The following is a 24998-nucleotide window of genomic DNA, read 5'->3' as shown; positions in this document are numbered from 1 at the left end:
GGCTCCTGCAGGGGTCCCAGGTCAGAGCTCAGCTGATCCATCTGAAAAGGCCTCTCCCCACTGCTCCATCAGCAGCCTGGCCCTGGGCCCCCGTGGCTACTGGGTCAGTTCTGGCCTGAGCCGGTTCCGGCCGCCCCTCCGGCTGCACCCCCAGGTCCTGGCCTACTTCAGGAAGACCAGCAGGAAGAAGACGGAGATGACGAGGATGAGGATGCCCATGGCGAAGCACAGGCGCAGATTCTCCACTGAGGAGATGGGTGGTTGAGCATCCGCGGGTGCCGCTGGGCCCGGGAGCCCCACCAAGAAGGTGTTCTGCACCTCCTGCACACGGAGACCGCTCCAGGCCCTGGGGCTGCCCGGCCCCGCCAAGCCATACGGGGAGACCACGCTGCTTATGGTGAAGATGGACGAATGGGTCACGTAGTTAAACTCCACGTCCAGGGAGAGAGAGGAGTCGCTTGTGGAGTACTCCGAGGCGCTGGGGGCTGCCTCGTCCTCCCTCTCCTCCTCCCCTGGGGCCGAGCTGGCCCCCGCCAGGACCCTGGGGCTGCCCAGGGCCGACGCTTCCCGCAGAATGTCCTCGTCGTTCTGCAGGGCCTGCAGCCCCTGCTCGGGCACCAGGGTCACCGTCCTGCAGAAGGGGCAGACCACAGAGGAGATGGCCCGGGCCTGGCAGACCAGCTTCCTGAGGCAGGCGAGGCACAGCGAGTGCTGGCACAGCAGCAGCTTGGGCACCCGCCCCTGGGAAGCAGCTTTGTAGGCCTCGTAGCAAATCCCACATTCCCTGGCACACACGTCCAGCGGGACGTCAGCCGGAGCCGGCGCCATGAGGCCTGGGCTGGGGTGGGACCTGCTGCCTTGGGAAGTAGCAGGGCTCCAGCAGTGATTTCTGAGCCCAGCAGGAGCAGTCTGCTTTTGTAGCCTTCAACCTTGTGGCTGGCTGCACCGTAGTCACTGAGTAACAGGCCAGCACTCGGCCTGGGGAGTGTCGCACTGCGGGGCGCTGCTTGCACTGAGATAAAGGCTGGGAACGAGAATGGCTGGTTACTGGCTTAGCCAGGCCACACCCTGGTTGAACTTTAATCACTAATTGATGATCTGTTAAGAGCAGTGGCTGGCATGTTTGGTGCCTCTCCTCCTTAGCAGGGGCCACAGTCTGCCCTGACTCCTGGGGATGGGAGCAGCCCATGGCCCAGCAGCCCTCAAGAGGAAAGTGCTGACCAACAAATGTAATCAGATCCCTGGTGTGGTTAGAGGCCCGTGGCTGGAAGGAGTTGTTTCCCACACCCCTGGTAACTGTCTCCAGTCCCACTGTTAACAGCAAGGAGTACAAATGCCTTCCTACTTTGGAATTGCTGGAACGTGCCTCCCTCCAAGGACATTTGGTCCAATTTGGGTCCTGTCCCAAAGGCAGAGCAAGAGGCATTTGACCAGTACAGGTCTTTCCTCAGCTATTGCTTTCTAGCATGCTGAGTCAGCACACAGCAGCCCCAGGCACTAGCCCTAGGAGCTCACTGTGTCAATAGTTAAAGAACAGGGCAGCAACTTAATGAATAGCAATAGCTAATTAGAGTCCTGATCACCAGCAGAGGCTGTCTGCTAAATTGTCTCCTCCAGGGCTGTCAGGACTTTCCTTTCAGGAGCTGCACAGATGGTGCCAAGCCCTGCCCCTCCTGGGATTTTTCGTCCCCACGTTTAGGCTTGGGCTTTTATTTCTATAGTCAATGTGCTAACCTGGTTTTGAACCACCCCTTTAACTACCTCTGCAGGCAGTGCTGAGCACTATTGTGAGTCATTAGCTAACTTGATTAAAAACCCCTGTGTTGCTGGCTCAGAGTGCCAGAGGCGAACAGCAGCAAGGTTCGTTGCCCGGTGTGCATCACCCAATAATCACAACGGGGTGGAGAAGCAGAAAAGTTTATTTGAAGCTTTAATATGCTACAGGGAGAACAGAATCTCAAATCCTGCACACAGAGCAGGAAGTTACACAGGCTTTTTATACATCCTTTCTTCAGCATACTTATCCAATAGCAAGCTGCCCTAAGTATCCATATAGCCAGCCAATCCAGATACCAGCTAGTTCCCTTGTTCTCTGTACCATATATTAAACTATAGATATAAAGCTGCTTTGTTAAGTATTGTTCTGCCATATCTGCCATGGTTGGCCTTGTTTAGTTTCAGGCAGTCTGACTCTGCAACATATTGTTGCGAAATCCCCCAGCATGACTGCTGCGAGTGCCTCCGGGTGGGGGAGCCAAGGACACTTGGGCCTAGTGCGAGGGGGCTTCATCGACACTCATGGTCTTCCATCCCCTCGAGTTACCTAGTGGCCATGCCCAGTGTCCCCAACACCTGCCTTTTCACTCTTATGAAGACATGACCTTAGAGAGTGGACATCCTGGTGTCTGTCTCCTCTGAACAGGTGACATTCCCTACCCTGACTGAGTGATTCCAAGGCCAGAAGGGACCAGTGTGATCATTATGCACAGGCCATAGGACTTCCCTTAACTACTTTCTGTTTGTGCTAGAGCAGATCTTTTAGAAAAACTTCCAGTATTGATTTAGAAATTGCCACTCATCGAGAATCCTCCACAACTCTTGGTAAAGTATCCCAATGGGTACTTACCTTCATTGATAAACATTTGTGCGTTATTTCCAATCTGACTTTGTCTAGTCTTTGCCAGCAAGTTAAAGAAGTATGGGCTGGATGAATGGACTATAAGGTGGCTAGAAAGCTGGCTAGATTGTTGGGCTCAACGGGTAATGATCAATGGCTCCATGTCTAGTTGGCAGCCGGTATCAAGCAGAGTGCCCCAAGGGTCGGTCCTGGGGCTGGTTTTGTTCAATATCTTCATTAATGATCTGGAGGATGGTGTGGATTGCACCCTCAGCAAGTTTGCGGATGGTACTAAACTGGGAGGAGTGGTAGATACGCTGGAGGGCAGGGATAGGATACAGAGGGCCCTAGCCAAATTGGAGGATTGGGCCAAAAGAAATCTGATGAGGTTCAACAAGGACAAGTGCAGAGTCCTGCACTTAGGACGGAAGAATCCCATGCACCGCTACAGATTAGGGACCGAATGGCTCGGCAGCAGTTCTGCAGAAAAGGACCTAGGGGTTACAGTGGATGAGAAGCTGGATATGAGTCAACAGCGTGCCCTTGTTGCCAAGGCGGCTAATGGCATTTTTGGCTTCATAAGTAGGAGCATTGCCAGCAGATTGAGGGACTTGATCATTCCCCTCTATTTGACATTGGTGAGGACTCATCTGGAGTAGTGTGTCCAGTTTTGGGCCCCACACTACAAGAAGGATGTGGAAAAATTGGAGGGAGTCCAGCAGAGGGTAACAAAAATGATTAGGGGACTAGAACACATGATTTATGAGGAGAGGATGAGGGAATTGGGATTATTTAGTCTGCAGAAGAGAAGAATGAGGGGGGATTTGATAGCTGCTTTCAACTACCTGAAAGGCAGTTCCAAAGAGGATGGATCTAGACTGTTCTCAGTGGTACCAGATGCTAGAACAAGAGTAATGGTCTCAAGTTGCAGTGGGGGAGGTTTAGGTTGGATATTAGGAAAAATCTTTTCACTAGGAGGGTGGTGAAGCACTGGAATGAGTTACCTAGGGAGGTGGTGGAATCTCCTTCCTTGGAGGTTTTTAAGGTCAGGCTTGACAAAGCCCTGGCTGGGATGTTTTGGTTGGGGATTAGGTCTTGCTTTGAGCAGGGGGTTGGACTAGATGACCTCCTGTGGTCCCTTCCAACCCTGATATTCTATGATTCATTCTAGTTTCAATATCCAGTCACTGGATCTTCTTACACATTTGTCTGCTAGACTGCAGAGCCCATTATCCAAATTTTTGTTCTCCTTCTAACCTGTGATCAAGCCACTCCTTAAACTTGTTTTTGGATTTGTCTATACAGGGACTCCCTGGATAGTTAATCCAAATTAATTGAAGGTGTGAATTTGAAGTGGATTGGTTACTCCACATTAAATCCCTGTGCAGACACTGTTATTCATAATTAAAACAGCTTAATTTAGTTTAATAGACTCTGGAAGTTCACACAAGGGTTTAACTAATCTACTTCAAATTCACTCCTTTTGTTAATTCAGATTAATTTTCCTATATATTGCCCTCTATACACACACCTCATTATTAAACTAAATAGACTGAGCTCCTTGAGTCTATCACTATAAGGCAGGTATCTTTCTCTTGGCTCTTCTCTGAACCCTGTTCACTTTATCAACCAAAATGCCATTCTTGAATTGTGGACAACAGAACTGGACACAGTATTCCAGCAGCAGTCACACCAGTGCCAAACACAGAGGTAAAATAACCTCTTTACCCTTACTTGATTTCCCTGTTTATGGATCCAAAAACTGCATTAGCCCTTTTGGCCACAGCAGCACACTGGGAGATCATGTTCAGCTGATTATCCACTGTGACCTTCAAAACTTTTTCCAGAGTAACTTCTTCCCAAGATCATGTCCCCCATCCTGTCCCCCATGTAAGTGTGGCCTACATTATTTGTCCCTAGATGTAGACATTTACATTTACTCATATTAAAATACTCGACATATGTCTACACTAAAAATGCTACAGTGACACAGCTTCCACTCTTCTGTTGCTGTAGTTAATCCACCTCTTCGAGAGGCAGTAGCTAGGTCAAGAGAAGAATTCCATGTCAGCCTGACAGACCAGTAATTAGCTGGGTCATCCCATTTACGCTTTTTAAGTATTAGCGCATTAGCTTCCTTCCAGTCTTTTGAAACGGCCCCAGTGTTCCAAGGCTTATTGAAAATCTGCATTTATAGTCCAGTGAGCTCATCAGCCAGCTCTTTTAAAACTCTTGGATGCAAGTTATCTGGATCTGCTGATTTAAAAATGTCTAATAGTAGTAGTTGCTATTTAACATCCTTCTGAGATACGCCTGGAATGGAAAGTGTTACAGGCTATGGCTTCATCAGCTGTTTTTCTGCCCCGCCCAAACAGAGACCAGAGGTTTTTTTGTTTGTTTTAAAACATCTGCTTTTTCTTCATTATTTTTGATAATTCTGCCATTTCCATCTAGTAATGGACTAATATTGTTAGGATTCTTTTTGTTCCTAACATTTTAAAAACTCTTCTTGTGCTTAACTCTGTTAGTCATAGATTTCTTTTTGCTTAATTTATCAATTTTCTACAATTCCTAGCTTCTAGTTTATGATGTTCATTGCTGTCAACTTCCCTTTGTTATATAGATCTGTCTGCTTTCACTTCTCCTTGAAAGCAGGTTATTTCTTTAATCAATATGGCTTCCTTCTTTGATGGACTCCAGTGACGTGGACTTAAAAATCCACAGTCCTACGTGATGGGATGTGGAGCAGATTCATAGGACAGTTATAAGTCAAACTCAGATGCAACATCTCTTCTCCCATGTAGTTGTACATAGACATGTGCCTATTGGAACTTAAGGCCAACACTGTAACTGTGGCCGTCCTGCTTGACTCCATGAAGGTTCTCGCAGCAAAACAGCAACTTCCTGGGATGTCTCTGACCCAGCTCTGTTTGTGTCCACCCCCACGTGACCATTGCGGGCACAATGTCACCTATGGTTGCATGAGGGCCTAACACCAGGCCTCACTCTGTCATTTAGGAGGTTGGTGCATTAATCTTACAAAGCAGCGGTCATAAGTTCAAATCTCCCAGGGGCCTTGGCAAATCAGCAGTTTCTAGGGAGAGAGGTTATCCCCTGAGGGTGATGGTGTTTCTGGGGGAGGGGTCTGTGTTAAAGGGAAGCAGTATTGTGAAGAATTCGTGTACGAATTGTTAAAAAGGAAGCAGCAACAACCCTATACAGGGCAGTCAGAAGTGGCCTTGAACCCACAGAGGCACATGTCAACTGGGACTTGAGTAAACAGAATGGCCTAGTGCTAAAGGTGGTGAACACTAAAAGACGACGTCTCCATTCCAACAGAATGCTCTTTGGCATGCTCCTGCACTCTTGCCTTCAGTAATAACATGCTTCCCTGGGCTCTAAAGCCACAATCTCATGTGTAAAGATCATAACACACACTTGGGGCAGATAGGTTTGACACTCAGGGCTTAGCACACTGGTCTCATAAGTCAGGGGGTGTGAGGCCAAATCTTGCCAGGGTCTTGGCAAAGTCACTGTTCTTGGAATCATTTTCCTCTTCTAATGTCACCTTGGCAATAATGGGAGGGGGTGGATGAAAAGAGCTTCAGTTACATGGGGCTGTGACAGTTCTCAGGGTACTCAGGAGTTACTCCCTTGCCTCCAGTGAGAGTTGCTGGTGCTTAACTGGGTGTCAGCTCCCCAATAGCTTCACACCCTGGGGGTTCACGTCCATCTCCATAACCGCTTGGCCATTCAGCACAAGACAAAAGCTTCTCTGCTACTGCAGAAAAGTCTTGGGCATGCTCCAGCGCTCATTTTGGGGTATTACATGCTGCCCTCGTCACGGCGGCCACCATCTCACACATGAGGACATGCCCCACACTTGTAGCAGAGAGCTTTCCACCTGACTCTGGAGCTCATGCTTTGGCCTTGGAAACCAGGAGCTAAGCGTTCAACTCTCTCAGTGGCCTTGGCAAAGCAGCTGGATCTTGGAATCTCTCTGCTATTCTAATTTTGGTTGGAAAGGGGGCCTGGGTAAAAAGAGCTTCATATATACGGCACAGTAGCCAAATGGAGAAACTGCACCCATCTACAGCTCACAGCTAGGTAGCATTACCCTCAGCTGGAGACCTTCTTTCCACGAGCGATGCTTCAGTAGCACAGGAATGCTGGTGTCGTACACTGGCTAGGTGCTAGGAATGATGAATGCAGGTCATAGCGACAGGGTGGCGGACTCTCCTGGGAAGCAGTGACAAACAGATTTGGGAGTCATGGTGGAACATAAGCTCCCCGAGACACGGGAATCTCGGATAGCAAAGGGAGGTTTTAGTATTTCTGTGACAACTACTGGAATACTGTGGCCAGTTCTGCTGTCTGCAATTTGATAACATTGGAAAGCTTCAGAGAATAGCTGTGAGAATGATTAAGGGATTAGAAAACATGTCAGACTCAATGAGTTCTAACAACAAAAAAGCTAAGGGGTGACTTGATCACAGTCTGTAAGTACCTACATAGGGAACAAAAAATGTGATGTGTTTGATCTGGCAGACAAAGTTGATGTTGAAGCTAGATTAATTCAGACTGGAAATAAGGCATAGTATTTGTAAAAGGGAGGGTAATTAAGCCATTGGAGCGCTTTACCAAGGATTGTGGTGGTTTCTCCAACACTGGCAGTTTTAAAATTAAGACTAGGTGGTTTTAAGAAACATACCAAGGTTCAAACAGGAATTATTTCAGGGCAGGTCTATGGTCTGTTATACTGGAAATCAGAGTAGATGATCACAGTGGTCCCTTCTGGTCTAGTGATCTAGTGATCTATAAGCCTGAGGTTATGTCTATAGCACTGAGGCACAGCTACAGGGATGCAGCCATGTTACTGTCATAGGCGCTGAATCCATCCAGGTCTGGAGCACTGATGGAAAAAAAAGTGGGTGTTTAGCAGCTAAGTCCGCCCTCCCTCTCAGTGCCTCACGTCCCCCACGATCAGCTGTTCTACGGCATGCAAGAGGTACTGGCAGGGAGAGGGAAGAGTGGGGACAGGGCATGTTCGGGGAAGAGAAGAGGCGACAAGAGGGTGGGCTCTTGGGCGAAGAGGTGGAGAGAGAGAGAGAGAGAGTGTGAGTGAGTGTGTTTTTCCCATTGGTGTAATTAGTTCACACCCTCAAAAGGCAGCAGCAAAGTCAACGGAAGAATTCACTTGGCCTGTTAAGATGAGCAACAATTATGCTGAGCTCTGTGGAATTGCAAAGGATGTTGTAGCATCTCAGTTACTTCCTGATTCTGGGGCTAATCATACAGGCTCTACTCACCTTTCTGGAGAGACCTCCTGAAAAACCCTGGATCACCTCAACAGGCCTCCTGTTGGGAGCCCATTGCTCCTTTTGGACAGGAATTTCATGGAAATTGGACAAGGAATGAATAAAATGAGTTGTTTGGATTTACAACTAAGCTTGGTGAGCTTTGCAGACATGTACATTAAAAGCAGGAATTAAAGATAGTATGATCCAGAAATAGATTTGTTTAATTGCACTTTTATTTTTTAGGTTTTATCAAATCTGTATAGGAGACAAAGACATAGCATTTGTCATACAGTTAGTGGTGTTTCCAGTGGGGGACAGTTTCCACAGACATGTTGATTCCAAAGATCACACTTAAAGGACAGATACAGAGAGACCATCACAATGAAGGGGGACTTCTGGAAAACCTGGTTTACATGTGTTAATCCCTTTGCTCTTACACATTTATTCCATACTTTGACTTTAGATAGCTTCTACTTGAGAGCAAGGTGCTCTACCCCAAGCTAGAGGACTTATGTGAAACAAGTGTTTACACTTCAGTACATTGGCTGGTTCACAGAAGTTAGTCCTCATATTTTTAGTTAAATTTGGCTACTTATTCCATTTTTATTCACTAAAGCAAAGCAGCCCTTGGGTATTGAGTCACTGCTGTCAATCAAGTTTGTACTCTGCACTGCCTGAGTTAAAATAAGTTATTCTATATTTAATGGAACACTTGCAAATTTTTCTCAAGGTATTTTTTGTAAAAGTGTTCACAGAACCTAGAACAGATCTAAACAGTTTCCATTATGCTATTATAATTTAAGTGGAAGTGTTTGTTTTTAAAAGCAATTTATTCCCTCCCCTCATGTGCAATATTTGCAACTCAAAATGCTGCAGGATTGTGTACAGGAGAGACCCTGGAAGTGAAATGACTAGAAAATGAACATAAATAAGACAAACTTTACAGCTGAGTGAAAAGTAAATAGAGCACAAAGAATGAAAATTGGATTTACAAATTCTGTTCCAATAACCTATGATGTCCTGAATAAGCAAGTTAAGATATATACATCCTCATCTATAATTTAATAGTGCCCCTTTAATTTAAGGAGTTCTAGTTTATACTACAATCCTGCCACGTTTAGCAGCAGAGAAAAAAGGCACAGCAGACTGGCAAATGACTGCCCAGAGTAACTCCCTCCTCTGTCTGGACAGGGAGCCCACTAACATCTTGTTGTCTGTAGTGCTGTTATTGTGAGGTTTCTATTGCCAATGGCAAAGTGCAGCCTCACATGATCTAACCTGCATCAGAGATGGACATATATGATGCGAATGAAGTACGGACGTGGGTGTGAGCAGACTGTGTGGTGACCAGACTGCGCCTTTTGTGGGACTGGTGGGGAGTGCTAACAGCCAGGGGTTGTGGGACACAATGGTTTCACGGAGTCAGACTTTGCAGTGAGTAGGAGGCAAAAAGTTTTGTTGTGCAGATATTTATCATAATCAGAACTGCACTGCTGCCAAGTGCCATACACAGTTAAATGGTCAATGGGAGCTGCAAATTGTTCTGTTTCACTGCACCTGTACACTTAGTAAGCAACAGGCTGCCTCTTCTGCAGGCTTTTCGGCTTGTGGTTTGGACAGGCTAGTGGGACAGCTCAGCCCTAAAAGCATGAAGGTTCACAATAGGCAGAGGGGCTAGGAGAAAGGCAAGCTCAGTCTCACTCTTGGTCCTACACTCAGCCAGCATGGTGCCTCCATTGGCAGGGGATTGTGAATTAGTTTTACAGGATGTGCGGGCACACACATTAAGAACATACTGTATACACATGAACATACTATAACCCTTCAGTGTCACTCATTTTAGTGAGGGAGGGTAAAGGGATTTAGCTTCTCACAAAGGGAAACACTAGAGGAGTCTTTAAAGCACTTACTAGAAGCTGCAGGTCCATATTTAACAGAGTATTCGTTCTCCTGGCACTCCGGTCTCAGCCCATCAGAGCTCCATAGAGCTGTGATGCATTGACAGCCTTTGCAGAGTAGCCCTTGGCTCAGGTAGCACCACAGATTGCTTTCTACAGCTCAGTGTTCAACACTCAACGCCTATGTTACCTCAACTCCTTCAGTTTCCACAAGGCATGTGCGTGAGCAGGAAATACTCGGATTAGAAGTCTCCATAGTAACCTACTCCATGTACTTTCAATTGGCATCTAACTGCTTGGTGAGCATGTTTGTGATGGCCGGATGTGAAGCCCTGCAGGTGGATCCAGAAGCGTTTCTAGTGAAGGGTTAATCTGACATCCCACAGATCTTTGGAATTCTATATTTGTTGTTTTAGTATCAATTGTACTGGGAAAGGAGCAATTTTCTCTGCCCCGTTTTCGTCACTGTATCTGATGCAGAATCCTGCAAGACTTGCTTATTCCAGAACTGGTTACAAAATTCATACTTGCATCAGAATTTCAGATTAACAAATTGATGGCTCACACAAAAGGACAGCGACAGGAACATGCAGGATGAGTGGCTGGCTGCTTAAACTTGCCCATAAACTGGGCTAGCTGATCATGCCAGCGAGATTGGGCCCAACTGCCCAGCAGTGCTGTCACTTGCTGACAGCCCCAGTTAACTTGCAACCGTGGGACTTTGGAGAGTCCCAAGCCTGTTCGATTTACATCCCAAGGAAATGCAGCTGGTAAGTCCAAAATACGCTTGAGAGGAGGCAATGTGCCCAAAGGGGAAGCTCACAGGCTTGCTTGCCACATCCAGCTCTTCATCCCAGCCAGTCCAGGTCATCATCATCGTCATCATCCCCAAAGAGTGGGGTTGGGGGAGGGTGCCCTTTCATGCTCTGAAAGCCCAAGTGGAAAGCAGGGTTAGATTATTAGAGTTCAGTCTCCGTACAGCAGGGGTGGGCACATTTTTGGCCAGATGTAGGAGATCCAGGTTCACTTCCCTTCTCCCTGCCCAAGGGGAGAAGAGATTTGAACAGGGACCTCTCCTTCTCCCCTACAGGCAGGGGGTGGAAATTGAACCTGCATCACCCACATCCCAGGATAGTGCTGTAACAACTAGGCTCTAGGATATTCCAGTGTGAGGCTCCCTCTCTCTCCTGCTGAAGCTGTTTCACTGTGGATAACTAATAAAAAAAGTGATCAGAGCTAGGGGACTGGACCCAGGACCTCCTACCTCCCAGGCTGGGGCTCTAATCACCAGACCACACTCCCTGCCCGCCCCCCACCCCCCGGGATGATTATCCCCAGCCAGTGGAACAAATATTTAAAATAGTCATTGGGCCAGAGAGAGTGGGAATGACTCCACAGCCCAGTAGTCAGAGCACCCACCTGGGAGGTGGGATATCCCAACTCCAGTCCCACAGCTTCCATCACTCCATCATTAGTTATCCACAGTGGAATAGCTTCTACAGGAGAGACTGCGGGAGTCCCACATCATACTACCCCAGCTCTGTTGTTAGAGTCTTCTCCTGAGAGGTGGGAGATCCCTGTCCAAGTGCTTTCTCCCCCCCACGCCCCTCTCTGCTGGGAATTCAACTTGGGTCTCCCACACACCCCAAGCAATTCTCTAAGCACTGAGCACCAACACCACCTCCTCCTGGATTTTGTATGAGACCTAATCCAGCAGGCAGCCTCTGAGCATGCCGACCGGAATGGGCCTCGACTTAGGCGGACCAAAGCCTGTCTTCCCTGGTTCGCAAAGCGCCCTCAGGCTTAGGTGGGAGACAGGCACTTGAATGCCTAGAGGGAAGCAGCAGTGCACATACCCCAGGATCTAGAACTCGGGTGTCTAGGGAACGTTTCCAGTGGAAGGTGAGGCACCTACAATGTTAGGTGACAGCCAAGCAGGAGTTTCCCTTAACTTTTAGGCCCAACCTGGACCCAACCTGACTGGAGCCCCCAAGGGTCGAGCTGTTTTCTTAGAATCATAGAATATCAGGGTTGGAAGGGACCTCAGGAGGTCATCTAGTCCCACCCCCTGCTCAAAGCAGGACCAACCCCCAATTTTTGCCCCAGATCCCTCAATGGCCCCCTCAAGGATTGAGCTCACAAGCCTGGGTTTAGCAGGCCAGTGCTCAAACCACCGAGCTATCCCTCCCTCCCGACACTTCCCCTCAAACCTAGACTGTTGTGGCTGCTGCAGTGCGTCCTGCCCCTACGGCTGGCGGGGCAGCAGCTGCATGCCTTGATCCTTCCACCTGCTGCGCCCTGCTGCAGGGTGTGCGGCGACTCTTTGGCGCCTCCATACCGCAATGCGCACAGTGCAATGAGGTGGGGAAGGATGGCAGGAGCAGGGCATGCAGCTGCCATCACCCACCCCATGGGCAGGAGGAGGGGAGCCTTCACAATCCAGCCCTGAGAGAGTCCAGCTGTTTTTACATCCATCCCAAACCTGACACTCGTAGTCCCGTCCAACTGGGTGTGGGTCAGGGTGCAGGGATCTAGTTTTGTGGACTGCAGTGGTGCTGCGTATAGAAACCTGAACTCCAGAGTTAGGCACCTAAGTTACTTTGTGAATAACACCCCAAGTTCTTACCACTTCTTCCTCATCCTCCTCTTCCGGTGGAACTCCAGGCTTTAGTGGTTTATGGGTTGCAACTTTGAACAAGTCATCGTCATTCTCAGCAAGACTAGAAAAGGACAGAGAATTAAAAGAATCTAATTCTCAGTGTGGGAAAGGAAGCCAAGAGCAATTTGCCTGCACTTTAGGAATAAGCTCTAGTCCCACTACTCAGGTTTGTATAGTAGTAACAGGCTACTCACGGATGTGTGAAACTAGTTGGGGCTTATATAGTAAAGTAACAGGACTCCCCTTTAGGCTGCCAGGAGTGGAACTTCACAATAGCTAGCTGGTAGTAACAGCTTTGCAATGGAATCACTGATTCAGCTAGAAACAAGGGACAATGATCATACTGACTGCCCAGTTTGTAGTTTGGATACTATTAATTTAGGCTTAAATAGAGACTTGGAGTGGCTAAGTCATTATGCAAGGTAGCCTGTTTCCTCTTGTTTTTTCCTACCCCCCGCCCCCAGAAACCAGATGTTCTGGTTTAACTTGGATTTAAACTTGAAGAGTGGTCAGTTTGGATGAGCTATTACCAGCAGGAGAGTGAGTTTGTGTGTGTATGGGGGTGGGGGGGATGTGAGAAAACCTGGATTTGTGCAGGAAATAGCCCAACTTGATTGTCATGCACATTGTGTAAAGAGTTGTCACTTTGGATGGGCTATCACCAGCAGGAGAGTGAATTTGTGTGGGGGGTGGAGGGTGAGAAAACCTGGATTTGTGCTGGAAATGGCCCACCTGATGATCACTTTAGATAAGCTATTACCAGCAGGACAGTGGGGTGGGAGGAGGTATTGGTTCATATTCTCTGTGTATATATAAAGTCTGCTGCAGTTTCCACGATATGCATCTGATTAAGTGAGCTGTAGCTCACGAAAGCTTATGCTCTAATAAATTGGTTAGTCTCTAAGGTGCCACAAGTACTCCTTTTCTTTTTGCGAATACAGACTAACACGGCTGTTACTCTGAAACCAGTTTGTAGTGCAGCACTGCAATCACCTACCCCGGAGGTCTCAGCCATACTAACACTTTTCAGTTTCTCCCCGGGAGACAGCACTAGACTGGACACCTGCAGCTCCTAGTATTTTAGCCACCCTTGTTTAGATTTGCGCTGAACAAGTACCTAGCTGGCTGGCCAGCCCAACCTAGCACACTGCCCTGCACCAACTGCCGGATGTTTAGGCCACACTAGCCCACCACCAGCGGCAGGGCAACTGCACAACAGTGGGAAATTGAGAAAGGAACTACTGTAGCCATAGAACTCTCCAACCACCACCAACCTGGAATCCTTCTGCTTGGGGCTAGATGCCAGTCCTTGGGGTTCTGTAGCTTTGTGGTTGGTGGCTGGATCCTTCTCTGCCATCTCAGATGTTAACTCAGAAATGCTAGTACCCATTTCAGAGTTGGGTGCATCTGGAATTCCCAGACAACTCCCCCACTCTGCACTTTTCAGAGGCAGGGGTTCCAGTCCTCCTGCAGGCTCCTCTGCCTTGTGCTCTGAAGCTGGGGTTTCCGAAGGCATGGCCTCTTCCACTGCTTCCAGCTTTGTGTCTAGAATAGAGGGCTCTGGACTTTCTGCTTGAACAGATACTACTTCTTGTAAGCTGCGTTCATGCTGAGCTATCCCACTGGGAGCACTTGCCTGCCTTTGCTCAGCCAGTACAGAATCTACATCCTCCTCAGGATCCATCAGCCCTTGGCTGGGCTTTACTGGCTGAACCGATTCAGAGAAGATATGCTCTTCATGCATCTCCTGGATCACCTTCACTTCTGATGCTGTAGTGTTCTGGGTCCTCTGCCCTTCCTCAGGAGATCTGGGAGGTGTAGCAATACCAGCAGACTCACCTGCTGGTTTAGTTGGACACACAGTGCTTGGTGCTGGCCCATACTGGACAGCACCTTTATGGTCCTCCTTCACTTTTGGTGGACTTTCCTGTTTCCTCTCTCCAGTTCTAGGCTCCTCCTCCTCGTCACTGTTGCTCTCTCGCCTCTCCTGTTGTCTGCTGAGCAGCTGCAGAGTTACAGTCTGGAAAACAAAGGAAAAGGCAAGGGAGTGTTAATCACTAGAGATACAAACCACCATGACTGTTTGTAACGGCTGCTGATCCACTGATGGAAGGAAAGTCTCTTGATGCTTTAATATGGAAGAGGATTATCCAGCCAGGTGCACCTGAGTGGTGCATGTATTAGCTGGGCCTCTGAGGCATTTTCAGATAACTTCCTACACTCTTGCAGAAGGCAACTATCTAAGGTAGAAATGCTATTGCACTTGAACTCTGAGAAGATTGCAGCGAAGATTAGAAAAGAATCAGGCAGCCCTAATCCCCAAAGAGGCAGGCATTGCATTACCTGCAAATGGGAAAACAAAGGCTGGGCGGGACACCGCAAGTCACTGTCTGTTCTTGGAAGTGAGGGGAGATGAAATTAAGAACTCGTTTCCTAACTCCTGGTTTCTAGCCACTAGGCAACAGTGTCCAGTTACACAGCACAGGCTGCAGGCGCAGAGTCCTTCGTCCTTCCCCCAGCCAATGGGGCTTGAAACCAACCCAGGAAGCGCACTTTGGGGAGATGAGACTTTCAACTTTGCCCTCTCTGCTGAGCCTCCCAACAAAGCAGCCACTGAGCGGACATGTTTTCTCCATCCAACTCCCACTACGCAGGCCAATACTCAGCATCCCACCTGTTGACATGTTCAGGACTGAGTTGTGTCCTGAAGGTCAAAGGTCATATCTCATCCTGGATGCTCTCAGCTCCCAACCCTTGCTTCCCCTACCCCCAAGTGCCAACACAGGAAGCACTTGTCCAATTTGCTTCTGGCTGTGTAAACGTTCTACTGCAGCCCCAAACCTAACCTGACAATCCTGAGGCTGCTACGTGTGTGGGGATTCTGGGCAGAGACAAAGTCTAATTTCTACCGAAAACTGTTTTCTCTCCAGTTGATCTGAGAGGGAAGAGTGGGTACAGCAGGCAGCTGGGTTTTGGAAAAATGCCATGTGTACTTTCTAAAGTACATTGGGAAGGTCAAGAGCAAACTTCTTAAATTCAAGTCAGCAAAAAGCCAACATGAACTCAGTCCTCTCAGCTAGGTACCCACCTCCAATGCCCATATTCTGACTGATCCACTTCCTCCAGTACCACAGTGACAGCTTGCATTGCTGCACTTGGTAATTTTTACCTCTAAAAGAAATAATCCAAGTTCTTGTGCCCAGTTTCCCTTAATATTAAATCTAATTAAATCATCCTTGTCTTATTTAGCCTATCCCCTACTGCCTTGTGAAAGCTCAACAAGAATGTTGAGCATATCAGGTGCATTGTCCTAGTTTCTCTGGGAGAAGAGGTTCCCATATTTTACTGTCCCTCACTGTTGTATCTCCTCCCATTATTTTATAATACCCTTTTTATCATGGTTACTAACCACAGCTTCACACTATTCCAGACCCCGGCTAGAGGTACACGTGTTCTTTTGGCCCAAGACTCATTCTCACGGTTGCTGGTTTGTATCCCATCAGTACTGTACCTTGATGGTGTTCATGACAACACCAAGAACCGCTTTGCCACTGTACGACTCTTCCAGCTCAAATTCACCCCTCAAAGTCTGAAATACCCCATTCATGATCTTTTTCACCTGAGAACAATGAAGAGGAGCATATAAACATGATATCTGCATCATTTGGAACATGTAAGAAAGAATGGGTCACCAAACCAACATTGTAGGCTTCTCCATACAGCCGAACTGTCAGGTCAAGAGGGGCCACAGTTCTGTTTTAAGAGACTGCACCTTTCACATTTGGCATGCCAGGGCTGGAGACTGTCATGTGCAAATGGTACGTCACCCCAGAGCTGGAGGTGGCTACCAGGATTTTCATTCTTTAAGTAGTACAGAAAATTCTTTTCTGGGTATCTGCCTGGTGAGTCTTGCCCATATGCTCAGGGTTTAGCTTATTGCCATATTTGGGGTTGGGAAGGAATTTTCCTCCAGGGCAGATTGGAAGAGGCCTTGGAGGTTTTTCGCCTTCCTCTGTAGCATGGGGCACGGGTCACTTGCTGGAGGATTCTCTGCTCCTTGAAATCTTTAAACCATGATCTGAGAACTTCAATAGCTCAGACATAGGTGAGAGTTTTTTTCGTAAGAGTGGGTGGGTGAGATTCTGTGGCCTGCGTTGTGCAGGAGGTCGGACTAGATGATCATAATGGTCCCTTCTGACCTTAGACTCTATGAGTAGTAATCTGTATTGAGGGGTCAGGACTTCACACCAGGAGTCACACTGCATCTTTCCCTCCAAGGCCCCTGATAGGAGTAGTACTCTACACAGGAACAAGCTCATCCTCTGGGTATGCTTCCCCCAAAGAATAAGGCACTGCCATGTGTTTAATAAATAACTCTCCCCCTACCTAGGGAAAAAGTTCAGGGTAGACATGAAGTAGAGAACTTCTCTGATGAGGGTAAACCAGACCACCCTGGCTGGGCCAGCTCACCTCCTCTGTAGCGTCTGCAGGCGGAGATCTCTCCTGATTTTCTAGTAGAGAACCCTTCTCCAGCTCCCTGATACGCTCTTCATAGCGAGCCTTCAGGGCAGCAACATGGGACTGTAGGACTGAATACTGTCAAAGGAAACAGGAAGTCAGAGCAGCTCAATAGATCCTCACTGACATTCACATCTTGCTACTACTGTGCCCAGTTTGCAGCAGGACAGGTTAGTGACAGCAGCACATTTGTTCACAATGCCATGATTTTGTAGATCTCTTGCAAAGACAAACAAAAAACCAACAACAAAAGCCTAAAATTTGCAGAGAGCTCCTAACAGGCAGAACACACACAAGCTGCAATTTTCTCCTGTTCCTGACTAAAGCAGCTTTATGCAGGATTTCACTAGCTGAGGCATTTACAAAACTCCCTCAGAATTGTTCCAGCAACAGCCACCATCGCCCCACCCCTGTGAAGATAATAGTCATGCTGGGAAGGAAGAGCCTGTGGACTCCCCCAACCTTGGGATGTCAAGGAGGGGGCATGACTGCACTGGGATGCTATGCAGCAGCATTCTCTGGTAGAAGGGCTGGATCCTGTCACTGGGCCCATATCAGCCACTGGAAGCAATACAAAGCTCTCCTCTTCTCCCAATGGGACAACATCAGTGGCCTCAGTCAAGATAATACATCAGTGAGGGTTGGCCTCAGTGTTCACCCTTTACCTTCTCATTGATCGGCCCCAGTTGCGCCAGCTGCTCCTGAAACACAAAGAGTTTTTGCTCCTCTACATTTCTAGAGTGTTTCAGAGTGGAGAGCTGAAAAAAAGAAACAAAAAATAAGAACATACATAAGAACGGCCATACTGAGTCAGACCACTGTCAGAAAGACTAGGTGGGCCTTTGGTCAATGCCAGGTGCTTCAGAGGCAATGAACAGAACAGGTAATCATCAAGTGATCCATTCCCTCTCATCCATTTCCAGCTTCTGCCAAATACAGTCTAGGGACACCATCCCTGCCCATCATAAGCCATTGATGGACCTATCCTCCATCAATTTATCTAGTTCTTTTTTGAACCTGTTATAGTCTTGGCCTTCACAACATCCTCTGGTAAAGAGTTCCACAGGTTGACTGTGCATTGTGTGAAGAAATACTTCCTTTTGTTTGTTTTAAAACCTGCTGCCCATTAAATTTCATTTAGTGACCCCTAGTTCTTGTGTTATGTGAAGGAATAAACAACACTTCCCTATTTACTTTCTCCACACCCGTCATGATTTTATAGACTTCTATCATATGCCCCCTTAGTCGTCTCTTTTCCAAGCTGAAAAGTACCAGTTTTATTAATCTCTCCTCATATGGCAGCTGTTCCATACCCCTAATAATTTTTGTTGCCCTTTTCTGAACCTTTTCCAATTCTAATACATCTTTTTTGAGATGGGGCGACCACATCTGCACACAGTATTCAAGATGTGGGCGTACCATGGATTTATATGGAGGCAATAGGATATTTTCTGTCTTATTATCTATCCCTTTCTTAATGATTCCCAACATTCTGTTCACTTTGACTGCCGCTGCACATTCTCTGAAAACATCCACTCAACCATCCACAATGACTCCAAGATCTCTTTTTTGAGTGGTTACAGCTAATTTAGACCCAATCATTTTATATGTATAGTTGGGATTATGTTTTCAATGTGCATTACTTTCCTTTTATCTACATTGAATTTCATCTGCAATTTTGTTGCCCCTAGTCACCCAGTTTTGTGAGATCCTTTTGTAACTCTTCACAGTCTGCTTTGGACTTAACTATTGTGACAAAGCTCGGTCCTTGGCTCCGTGGGTCCCGAATTTCCTGGAGGATTTTGCTAGCCTCAGAGGCTCAATGACCCTCCACGTAACCCTTCTTTCTCTAGAGAAAAGGGTCACAGTCTACTGAGCCATTTTCATCATAAGCCAGCGAGGGAGGTGAGGAGAAGTTATCCTTCCTTGCACAGTCTCTGTTGTCTCCCAGTCTCAGTGATTAATCAGGGGGCAAAGGGGTCCCACCCTCTACTCTGGGCTCCAGCCCAGGGACCCTAATAGTATCAGCTATGGTAGCTGACCTTTTAGAAACATGACATGTACAATTCCCTGGGCTACTTCCCCCACAGCAGCCCTCACTTCCTCAAGCTCCACTTCACCCTTACCTCAGGGCCTCCTTCCTTGTGCCTGATATGGTGTGTACTACTCAGCCTCTCCAACAGCGCAACTTCCTCCCACAGCTCCTGACATGCACACCCACCTGACTGACTGGGAGGCTTTTAAATAGTTTCAGCCAGCCCCTGATTGGCTTCAGGTGTCCCAATCAACCTAGCATTTTCCCTGCCTTCTGGAAAGTTCTTATTTGGTCCCAGGTGTCTTAATTGACCTGGAGCAGCTTCCTCTAAGGAAGGAGATTCTACCACCTCCCATTTCACTTACCCTGGTACCAGGGATTTGTTTAGCCTGGAGCTAATATATCTATTTCCCACTACTTTTCTATAGCCATCTGGCCTTGCCCCATCACACTATCTTGAGTAGTTTTGTATCGTCTGCAAATTTTGCCAACTCACTGTTTACCCGCTTTTCCAGATCATTTATGAATATGTTGAATAGGACTGGTCCCAGTACAGACCCTTGGCGAACACCACTATTTATGTCTCTCCAGTCTGGAAACAGACCATTTATTCCTACCCTTTGTTTCCTATCTTGTAATCAGTTACCAATCCATGAGAGGATCTTCCCTCTTATCCCATGACCCCTTACTTTGCTTAAGAGTCTTTGGTGAGGGACCTCGTCAAAGACTTTCTGAACATCTAAGTACACTGTATCCACTGGATCACCCCTGTCCACATGCTTGTTGACCCCCTCAAAGAATTCTAGTACATTGATGAGGCATAGTTTCCCTTTACAGAAGGCACACTGACTCTTCCCCAACAAATGATGTTAATCTGTGTCTGACAATTCTGTTCTTTATTTTAGTTTCAACCAGCTTGCCCGGTACTGAGTCAGGCTTACTGGGCTGTAATTGCTGGGATCACCTCTGGAGTCTTTTTAAAAACTTGGCATCACATTAGCTATCCTCCAGCCATCTGGTACAGAAGCTGATTTAAATAGGTTACATACCAGAGTTGTTAGTTCTGTAATTTCACATTTGAGTTCCTTCAGAACTCTTGGGTGAATACCATCTGGTCCTGGTGACTTATTACTGTTTAATTTATCAATTTGTTCCAAAACCTCCTCTAATGACACCTCAATCTCCTCAGATTTGTCACCTAAAAAGAAAGGCTCAGGTTTGGGAATCTCCCTCACACCCTCAGTTGTGAAGACCGATGCAAAGAATTCATTTAGTTTCTCTGCAATGGCCTTATTGTCCCTGAGTGCTCCTTTATCATCTTGATCCTCTAATGGCCCCACTGGTTGTTTAGCAGGCTTCCTGCTTCTGATGTACTTACCATTTTTTTTTGCTATTACTTTGAGTCTTTGGCTAGCTGTTCTTCACATTCTTTATTGACCTTTCTAATTACACTTTTACACTTTACCTGTCAGAGTTTATGCTCTTTTCTATTTTCCTCAATAAGATTTAACTTCCACTTTTTTAAAGGATGCTCTTTTGCCTCTCACTGCTTCTTTTACTTTGTTGTTTAGCTATGGTGGCACTTTTTTTGGTTCTTTATGTTTAATTTAATCAGCAGTAGAGATGCATTTTACTATTCCCTTTCCACCAGATCTATCAGACCTTTCCCCTCAGAAAAACTGTCATGCTCGGTAGACATCAGCTGCAGCATTTCCCGCTAGCTAGTTCTGTCCTGAGGTCAGCATGCCCCTTCTCTGCCCCATACAGAACCCCTGCTAATACATCAACAGCCAGTCTCCTCGTTAATCCCAACCACCCAGGAGTTAAGGGGGGCAACATCCAGACACATCCTTCAGCTAAGAGGGGAACCATCATCTTCTCTGAGAAGCCAGGAAACTGAAAACACTAGCCACACCAAAGTGGCAGAGCACTCCTGGGTACGAGATTCCCCACTACACCCCTCCCATTTGCTTCCGAAGGACAACAGCATGTGGGAAGGAGGTGGAGAAGTGAATGTATAGACAAGTGGTTAGCAAGGGAGGGCAGTCTACCTTCTCTTCCAGCTGGGTGATGCGCTGCTGTTGAGAGTCTCTCTGTTCACACACTTCCTGATACTGCCGTAAGTGCTGCTCCTTGGCAGAGACCAGCATGCGCTCACATTTTGCTTCCCACTCGGATTCCAGCTCTGCCTGAATGAGTGACAGCTGCCCATGAAGTAATAGAAGTGATTAGCAGGGAACTACCAAGACATGACAGTCACATTCACTCTTATGAGCACAGAATTCTGGGGTGGGGCCGGAGCAAGGCAAACTCTCCTACCTAGTTCTGCCATCTTGGGGTTGGTGTTCTATCCCTGCAGCATTTCCTCCTCACACAAAGCACAATTCTATCCTCCATGGGAGGGCAATTCTCTAATGCTGGCTCAGATTGCAGCCCCTTGCTTCACCAGTTGCTGTTGCTATTTGAAGGGTCCCCAACAGTGATGGAGCCCCATTCACCCTTCCCTCTACCAACAACTCTACTCTTCCCCAACTCCACTCTGACCAGTTAAAAAGGAGCTCTGCTCTGTTGACACAAGGGTGTACGCCTCTTGGCTATCTTCTGATCACTGCATCATTTGCTCTGGAAGACCAAGCAGGCAAGATTTGCACCCATCAGGACTGAGGCTGCTCCTGTTGCCCCAAAGCCACATAACAGCTGGCTGGAGACCAAACTCAGAATCACAGCCCATTCTTTTGAAGTTAGGAGCCTTCCTTACTCCCCACCTAGTATAGTTTCCTGTCTGCCTGGGTTACGTAGTTCTTTGGAGTCATCGGTAAGAATCCTGGAGCAGGAGGTAAAGGCAAAGCCAACAAAGGCCAGCAAAGCAGAGGAGAAGCACTGGAGACAAATCCCCTTAGCGAAGCAGGGTGCTATTTCTTCATTGAGCAACTGATGCAGCTTTATCCAATGTGTATATGCAATCTATAATCAACAGGCTTTCCAGTTGGAACTCACACAAACCTATCCAGTGGGAGGAGGTCTCCTCACCTGCTCTGCTGCTGCTTGATCAGTTGAAGTCCGTGCCTTTTTCAGGAGCTGTCGAAGTTTGTTCAGTTCTTCCTGGTAGGACCTGCGAATCTCATCCATCTCTTCCTCAGCCTGGCTTCTCTCCAAGAGGGATTTCTTTTTCCTCTCAACAAGATTCTGGAGAGCAGATAGTATGTCTGAGCACAGGTCTGGACTGCATCCAGATAGTGTCTCATCCCCTTGGGCACTGTGGGCAATCTCATTGTCATTACTATTATATACAATCATTAACGTACAAGGAACTTTAAAATCTGTGTAAGTGCACTCCTGAACTGATGTGCCAAAACTGTGGTGTTTGTAGGGAAAGAGTTGCCTTTTCAAAATTTGGTTTGCCTCGTGTGGGTCTGCAGAAACACTAGCATACAGCTGGAACTGTACATCTCCCCCGAAATGCAGATGCCTGGGCCTACCTTTTCCAGGTTCTCTTTCTCCACTTTCAGGTCTGCAAGCTCTTCTTCCAGCGCCGTAACCTTCAGGTCCAATTGCCTGCGGCTCTGCTTCTCAGCTCTGAATTTAGCTTGCATGTCTTCTGAGGATTCTTGGAGCTCTGCAAGAACACAGCTCACTGTGGGTTTCCACACTTCATATTTCAGGTTAATCTGAGTGGGAGAAAACTTAGAGCTCATAGCAAGAGTAGAACACAGAAGGGTCTAGTGGTTTCTATGGGAACTAGAACCTGTGACACGGTAACACTCAAAGCTCTTGTGTGGGGGTTATTTCCAAATATTTAAACAGGTCATCTGCTCTACACCTTCCCCTCCATGTAATGGCCTCAGCACCAATGATTACAGTAACACCATTATAAAAGCTGTCATTTTTCAACAAGGCTCAAAAGATACAAGGCTGAAAAAGCACCAGTCCCACCTTCCCCTCTTGAGCTGGTTTTTACAAAGGTCTCACTGTCTGTCTTGTGATTGGCTACGAACTGGGCTGTATTGAGTTGTCCTATGCTGGCAATAAAGTTAATAAAATAAATGCTGAGAGACTCCTGAGCTGGGGTGGGAGGAGAGCATAAATATCCTTGACACCGATCCTAGGGAAAATATGAATAGCTGTGTTAGGGTACATTCTGAACTTTGGGGTATAGATGTGGGGACCTGCATGAAAGACCCCCAAGCTTATTTTTACCAGCTTAGGTTAAAAACTTTAAGGCACAAATTTTCTTGTTTTTGGATGAGTACTGCTGCCACCACCAAGTGCGTTAGACAAAGATTTCGGAAAAGGACCATGTGGAGTATTTGTTTTCCTAAAATATCCCCCCAAACCGCTTTACCCCCCTTTTCTGGAGAGGCTTGAGAATAATTTACCAAGCAGATAGGTAAGGTGAGCACAGACCAGACCCTTGGGTTTTTAGGACACTAAAAACCAGTCAGATTCTTAAAAAACAGAACTTTATTATAAAGGAAAAAAAAGTAAAAGCAGTATCTTTGTAAAATCAGGATGGAAGGTAAATTTACAGGGTAATTAGATTTAAAACACAGAGGATTCCCCTTTAGGCAAAATTTAAAGTTACAAAAAACAGGGATAAACCTCCCTCTTAGCACAGGGAAAATTTACAAGCTAAAACAAAAAAGATAAACTAAAGCATTTTTTTGCTGTACTTACAATTTGTAATTTTAGAGGCTTATTTTAGGAATGGTTTAGGAAAGGTTGTATTTTTTCTGCCTGGTCCCTCTCTTTGTCTGGAGAGAGCACAAAGAAAAACCTTCCCCCACAGATTTGAAAGCATCTTCTCCCCTTATTGGTCCTTTTGGTCAGGTGCCAACCAGGTTATCTAAGCTTTTTAACCCTTTACAGGTAAATGAAGGATTTTATGCTACCCTTAGCTGTATATTTATGACATGCCCCCCAAATTATAGATAGTGCTGGACAGCCTGCTCCACACTGGCTGTGATTTTTTCCTGGAGCTTTAAGAGAAAACAGAATTAATAAGACACATGCACCTTTAGATATACTACTGATTATATAAAAACTAACAATATTTTTTACATTTTAAGGATGATTTTAACCAGTTAATTTTGGGAAAGTTTTACAGGAGAGTGCATTAGCCACCTTGTTAGAAGGTTTTGAAATGTGTTGTATTCCAAAATTTTAATTTTGGAGCGCTAAACTCCACCGAAGAAGTTTTTTGTTATTGTTTTTGACGGTATGAAGCCACTTTAGCGCAGCATGGTTGGTTTGCAGGTGGAAATGCCGTTCCCAAACGTATGGGCGTAGCTTTTTTAGAGCTTATACAATGGCGTGACATTTCTTTTTGCTGATTGTCCAGTGGCTTTTCCTTTTAGACAGTTTTTTGCTAACGACAGGATGGAATTTTTGATTCGGTTCTTCCTGCATTAAAACTGCTTCCACACCACACTTGGATGCGTCTGTGGTTACTAGGAAAGGTTTGTTAAAGTTTGGGGCCCTTAGCACAGGGTTAGACATGAATGTTGCTTTAAGCTGGTTAAAGGCCTTTTGACACTTTTTAGTCCACTGAACTATATTTGGCTGTGTTTTATGGTTAGGTTTGTTAGGGGTGGAGACTTGGCTGTTGTGCGGTACAAATAGCCGGTAATATCCGGCCAAGCCTAAGAAGGATTGGATCCGTTTTTTTGACTTTGGGACAGGCCACTTTTGGATAGCATTTACTTTGGCTTGTAAGGGGTTGATAGTTTGACCCACCTGGTGTTTAAGGCAAGTTACTTTTTTTAGGCCTATTTGACACTTTTTAGCCTTAACAGTTAGCTCTGCCTCCCTTATGCGCTCGAAGACTTTTTGCAGATGCTTCACATGTTCTGCCCATGAATTAGAAAAGATGGCCACATTGTCAAGGTAGGCGACTGTAGATTTTCCGAATCCCACTAGGAGACTATTTACAAGTTTTTGGAAAGTGGCGGGTACATTTTGCAGCCTGAATGGG

The 24998-nt window shown here is 46.7% G+C and overlaps 1 protein-coding gene across 8 annotated transcripts in view; it reads right to left on the bottom strand.

Moving 5' to 3' along the window:
- Positions 1-8120: 8120 nt before the first annotated feature.
- The window catches only part of FKBP15 (FKBP prolyl isomerase family member 15), an 81348-nt gene continuing 64470 nt past the window's right edge, over positions 8121-24998 (bottom strand). For all 8 annotated transcript variants that reach the window (XM_084650170.1, XM_084650171.1, XM_084650173.1 and 5 more), the window contains 9 exons: positions 22507-22643; positions 22058-22213; positions 21079-21231; positions 17658-17750; positions 16945-17070; positions 15986-16093; positions 13749-14494; positions 12442-12535; positions 8121-10741 (listed from right to left, as the gene is read on the bottom strand). In XM_084650170.1, coding sequence (XP_084506296.1) covers positions 10664-10741; positions 12442-12535; positions 13749-14494; positions 15986-16093; positions 16945-17070; positions 17658-17750; positions 21079-21231; positions 22058-22213; positions 22507-22643 — 1691 coding nt within the window. In that variant the 3' untranslated portion in view covers positions 8121-10663. The remainder of the gene's footprint in view (positions 10742-12441; positions 12536-13748; positions 14495-15985; positions 16094-16944; positions 17071-17657; positions 17751-21078; positions 21232-22057; positions 22214-22506; positions 22644-24998) is intronic.

This window comes from Lepidochelys olivacea, assembly GCF_965140295.1.
Source record: "Lepidochelys olivacea isolate rLepOli2 genome assembly, chromosome: 16".
Classification (NCBI taxonomy): domain Eukaryota; kingdom Metazoa; phylum Chordata; order Testudines; family Cheloniidae; genus Lepidochelys; species Lepidochelys olivacea.
This window is presented reverse-complemented; position numbering and strand designations above follow the sequence as displayed.